The following is a 5,951-nucleotide window of genomic DNA, read 5'->3' as shown; positions in this document are numbered from 1 at the left end:
GTAATTTATTTTCCACAGGATAGGTTAGACCGTTCAAACTTTGAAGCCATTTTACTCAATTGCAATATTTTGGGTCTTGCGCGCACGATTTAAGCCAGACCGTTGATTGAATTGACTTCATAATTTTTCCAATGTTTCACCTCCATAAGGCCGTCAGTCTGAACTAGGATATCTTCAATCGGACAAGCGGAAGTGGCCGAAAACGGTTATTGAAATGCTTAAATTTGAATGCTTTCTTTCGTACACCTTAATATGTAAGTTTCAGGCACTTAGGAACCACCTATTTCAATTATCCTAGTTCAATCTAGAGTGCCGGGAGTCCTTTTGAAGGAGCAACAAAGACATTTATGATATGATGCCGCATTCTCCAAAAATCATGCGCGCAGTGAATTTTTGTCGTATTTTCGAGGTTTGGCAGAAAGATTACAGATCCTAGGTTATGAGGCCTAGAGTCAAACTTTTTTTTCCAAAATGAACCTTAAAAAACCAGCTTTTTATTGGAAAACCCCACTGACCCTCAAATCTATTGGAAATAGTTTTCATGTAAGCCTGAAATTTGCTAAAATTATGGTGCTAAAGACGAGTCTCCCCCCTTAAGCTTTTTTCATGTCAAACCTTTCTGAACTGCGCCATATTTTTCAAGAAAATGCATTTTACTGCATTGCCAATTAAGTTTAATGTTCTACGAAATTGTCGTACAAATTAGTCTCATTTATGTTTCGTTGTGTGACAATCGGTGACAATTAACTTCGCGGTTGTCAAATCGAAGTTTTGAAACGTTTAAATCATTGAAATACAGTAAATAGAGTGTGTCTGTCACTACCTGCCCCGGGGGCTCTTTTTCGTTTAAAATTTGATATCAAGGAAATGAAAACACATGTTTGAGCTGGTTCGGCGAGAACAACTTACTAGAGGTCCTTGTTATTGATTAAAGGTGCCAGAACGACCGGCAGTGCCGTTTGCTGGAAGAATAGCGCGAAAACATTTTGTAAAAAAAAGTCATAAAATCTGTGATTTTGGGTACTTATTTTCTTGGTTTTATTCTGGGTGCTAAAATATTTTGTTCAAAGTCTCACTCTCACTTGAACATGATTCCACAGCACAAGACCTTTAGATTAGCCACTTCAAGATGTCTGAAGGTGCCATAGGGTGGCCAGGGCATCCCTGGGTCACTTGGTGCCCCTGTTGCTAGGTGTCCCACCCTCCCTTTATCAAATGAAAAGCATTTCACAGTGAACGTGAAATGACATTTCATTGTAATGCTGGCAGTGAATTCAATATGGGGTCTTATCTACGTCATCAGATTCTCACCACATATCATCGACGCTTCTCTTTGTGACGTCACGCGGCATCAGCAACCTTAGCTGCAGTGTGCGCTTCTTCCTTCAAGCCATCATCAGACACACGCATTTGTGCGTTTCTGGGCGATGGGCCAGGGGGCCGTGTCAGGTAAAACTTGCGTTGAAGTCTATCAAGGGAACTGAACATATCAAAGAGATTCAATTATATTTCGGCGAAACGTTTCATCTTTCGTAAGATAAACACATTGCCACCGCCTAAAGGCCGTAATACGACCGACGGTTACGGCCTAAGAGCCGTGGTCAGACACAGAAGTCTCGCCATTTTGTGGCGAGACTTTTTTGTCTGACCAAATTTTGGCGAGACTTTAACAAGTTATTGGGCATTTACGTGAAAAGGGGAAGAAAAGTACAAAAATGCTGTACCAACTTATATCTGAGAAAGGGCTTGGACATCCTGTAATGAGTCCATGTAGAATCAGAACCAATTGACCTATTTTGAGGAAACTTGACCTAATGGCAAGTGAAAAATCTCCATTTTTGGGGTAAACCTGTATTGAGCCAAGATTGGGGGTCTTCTGGGTTCTAAATCGCAATTCTTTTCGTTGTACTTTTCTTTCCCGGTGGTGTACTATTCTTACCCTTTTCGAGAAGTACCGAAATCACATATATTTTGGCATGTTGTACGTAATGTGGGGACCTACAATCATTGAACAGTGATCCATTACATCAGGAAGGGACTGGATTATAAGTTCACGAGAGCAGAATAGTTGAACCCTCATTTGGAACTGCTGTACAGTGCAAAGTACGCGTTTTGTTCTTTTCTTTCCCAACCTACCCCTATTCAGGGAAATGTGGCTCAACTTTGTTACCTCGCGCAGGGTGATTCTGGCGGCCCGTTGGTCACCACGGGAATCCGCGGGAAGCCAATCCTCATTGGCCTCACTTCGTTCGGGACGAAAGGCGGCTGCCAACTCTCGTGGCCGTCCGTCTTCACCCGCATCACGTCCTATTTGGACTGGATCGGCGAAAGCGCCGGCAAATTGATGAAACCTTGAGTAATCGGTTGCAAACTCATGAGCCCTTACTCGCGCATTATTAACTCCGGTTATTATTTGTGTTTGAATGGTTTGCAATTAAACAGTTAGCAAGTTTCGATGTTCAATGAGATAACTCATTATTTAATCTCTGTTGCCGTAGACGACCCGCACGAGCAACGACAACTCCACTTACTCTTTAACTCATTTACGTACACTTTTCACTGTGGCAAAAAACTACGGAAAATTCTGTAAACAGCTTGTGGTATTTCTCCGTAGCCCTCTTGTCAGTATTCTCCGTAGGCTCTTACAGTATTTTCCGTAGGACCGCACAGTATTCTCCGTAGGACCTTACAGTGATCTCCGTAGGACTACACAGTCTTCCAGGTCCTACGGAGAAGACTGTGCGGTCGTACGGAGAATACTGTGCGGCCCTACAGAGAATACTGTAAGAGCCTACGGAGAATATTGATAAGAGGGCTACGGAGAATCCTGGCAAAAAAATTAACAGAATTTTCCGTACCTTTTTGCCACAGTGTTTACAGAAATAATTTCTTAACACTAGAAAGGCCAAGCGAGTCAAAATGACCCATTTACGTTTTTGAATGTTCTCTTTGGTTACTTCACATTAGAAGAATAGTCCCCGAAAATTTTGACCCTTCCTAATTTAATAAAACCTATTTGGGAACTCTACCTCAAGTCCCTCCTTGTACACCGACGACGATGATGACGACACACGGACACAAAGGCAAATGCATAGGCCCTCTCCCTATTTTCTTAATAGAAGGGCATGCCACAAACGAAAATTCTAAGTTTTTGCCCTTTTTTGTTCTGCGGGTTGCCTACCCTGTCCCTAAGATGGACATTGGACTTCCGACTAACCCCGACTTACAAAACATGGAACATAACTGTTTCAAAAAAACAAAAAAAAAGAAAGAAAAGATCTCAAGAAATCCTAGGAGTCACGAAGTCAATTTGATTATTGTGTAGGAGTGTGGAGTAAGAAAAAAATTGTGTAAAGGGGATAGGGGGTGGCTCAGGGGTAGTGGCTACCAATGGCAGTGGTACCAATGTGGTCGATCCAATAGGTCGATTTTAGCACGTTTTTGCAACGCTTTTAAAAAGGGGTGTCAATTTCGACCTATTGGATGGATTCTGTAGATCGGCCATTTCGAGTCTAAACCTAGTAACATTTAGGAATATTTCTTTTTGTTTCTTTAAGACGAATCCATTCCCGTCATCAGTTTTCCGGTTCTACGACGGTTCACCTAAGCTTTTTCGCCCAAAACCTGGATGCCTAAGTATTTTTTGCCGAAAATTAAAATTTGTCATTTGACCTAAAAACGTTTAACCGCACAAGAAGTGCTTTGCCCAGAGTTTCATTGTAGAGACGCCAGCTGCCCACTGGTGGAACAAAGGCATTAAAATGATGCCCTGTAAGGGATTAAGATTTATGCCCCTGGAGCGGCGTGAATCGTTTATGCCTTTTGGAAGGGCATTAACACTGGTGTAAATTCATTCAGGAAGTCACTCAGGAAAATTCACTCAAATAACAGGAAAAGTAGCGATATACATCGGCAACTTTGGCCCGTCCCGTACATTTAGAGATGTGAGAGTTTCGCGCATTTAGCCCTAAACCTGAGTCTGGGTCAAAAAAGATGTCATTTTCGGCATCAGCACCCTCAAAAACATCAGACACCACGCAAACACTCGAATAAAAAGAATGTTGAAAATACACCCCACTGGGATTTGAACCCGGGTCCAAACTTCTCCGATTCGCTCGAAATTGGCACCGTTGGTTTTGTATTGTCGCCCTGATTCCAAAAATACCCCATGCATGCCCTCCTAGCTGTATCCGTTCCCGAAATCCTCCTCCACCCCATGTAGCCCTATCTTAAAAGGAAGTCCCCCTGGAAGCGGAAGTCCCGGATCCCACTGAAGTACCAGATGGGTCATTCCATATAAGATTTACACGGATCTGGGTGACCTTTGACGATTTCGACCAAATTTGGCTCGAAGGTAGCCCTAGTGGTCAGGAACATACCCACAAATTTTACACACAATTTTACTGAACCTGTGCGCGCGAATCGGCTGAGACGCCCCGTGAAGGTAGGCAGCCAATCCGGCGCGCAGTCTTTCCGTCTCTCTTGGGATGTCTAGCTGTACCCGTACTATCCCTCGCCCTACCCCGCCCCCCTCCCGCAACCTGCCCTGATGGAATTGGCCAAAATAGGTGTCAATCCACTCAGGATCCACTGAGTGGCTCTGCAATTTTCTTTAGCAACTCCAAACCGTTCAGATTCTACAGCGATTTGAAACTTTTGTCAACTTTGAATGTCGCATTCCTTGGCTACTTGGCATGTGTAATGAGAAAGGGACCAGCCAGGTTTCATTGGCTTACCTATAGACGATTGTATCCATATAAGCAATAAAATTAGGAAAAAGATGAAAAACTTGGAAATATTTTTTAAAACTTCACAAAAATAGAGCTTGCTAAAATAGGTGGTCCTTTCATATTGGTGATACTTGGTTCAGAGCGCACCTACCCTTAGTCGAACAAGCCCACAAAATTTCAGGTCTGGCCCAGCTTTTTAGCTATTGATCGGTTCACATTTTATACCTTAAGACCCTATTCTGGTATCGTAACTTAAACGGCATGAGCCAAACGGACTTGTGTTAGGTTTAAATCTTTTGAGCTCAGGGATGATCCTCAAACATTCCTTAAAATAAGACATTTCATGTCCTCTTGAAGTCCTTCTGAAATCCCTTCGAAATCCCTTCACAAGAGAACCGGTAGGGGGTAGGGGGTAGGGGGCGGCGGTAGGAAGTAGGGGGTAGGGGGCGGCGGTAGGAAGTAGGGGGTAGGGGGCGGCGGTAGGGGCGGGCCTAGGGGCCACCAGGGTAGGGGGTAGGGGGTAGGGGCGGGCCTAGGGGCCACCAGGGTGGTGTGTACGACGTCGTGTTGCAGTTGCGGTACTTGGTCCCACTGAGAAGGGTAAGGGGTGGAACAATAAAAATCTAAAAGTGCATTAAATGTTCATCTTTAATCATCGATGAAGTCCAAAAACATGAAAAGACCCAAGTAGCATGTAATCTTCAGAACTAAAAATAAAACAAGGTCCCTGCTTGACCAAATCACAAAAAAAAAAAAAAAAAGGACCGTCAAACACTAGCTACTAAACATGGTCCAAAATATAAAAACAAGACATAAAATCACAGGGCTTAGCTCTTAAAACAAACAAGATGCTTGGTATCCAGAGGAAAGGGGCCCACGGGAAGACTCTTCCTGGACAACTTGATTCTGATGTTGCCGAGGGTAACCATTGTAACCAGGATAACCATACTGTTGGTACTCAAACGGCTGAGGCTGATATGCAGATGGCATTTGCTGCTGCTGGATTGGATATGGCTGGATTGGATATGGCTGCTGCTGTTGAAATGCTTGCTGCTGGTAGTGAGGATGATGCTGAATGGTGATAGTCTGGAGAAAAAATTGAAAATTTGTTTAATTTCTAAAAAGGATTGAAAATTCAATCAAACATTGGATTAATTAGCTTCCTTATATTAAAATAGAGAATGCATCTCTCTAAAAGAGGGATATAGCCGTAGCGCCTTA

At 43.2% G+C, this 5,951-nt stretch overlaps 1 protein-coding gene across 1 annotated transcript; it reads left to right on the top strand.

Moving 5' to 3' along the window:
* Positions 1-1,272: 1,272 nt before the first annotated feature.
* LOC117642448 (brachyurin-like) lies at positions 1,273-2,464 on the top strand (the record flags this gene model as incomplete). Its single annotated transcript, XM_034380685.1, has 2 exons — positions 1,273-1,449; positions 2,180-2,464. Coding segments are annotated over 2 exons (354 nt in total), but the record flags the coding sequence as incomplete, so codon positions are not given.
* Positions 2,465-5,951: the final 3,487 nt, after the last annotated feature.

The sequence above is a fragment of the Thrips palmi genome, unplaced genomic scaffold, assembly GCF_012932325.1.
Source record: "Thrips palmi isolate BJ-2018 unplaced genomic scaffold, TpBJ-2018v1 HiC_scaffold_16, whole genome shotgun sequence".
NCBI classification, from domain to species: domain Eukaryota; kingdom Metazoa; phylum Arthropoda; class Insecta; order Thysanoptera; family Thripidae; genus Thrips; species Thrips palmi.
The sequence above is the reverse complement of the archived record's forward strand: the minus strand, read 5'-3'. Positions and strand labels throughout refer to the sequence as shown.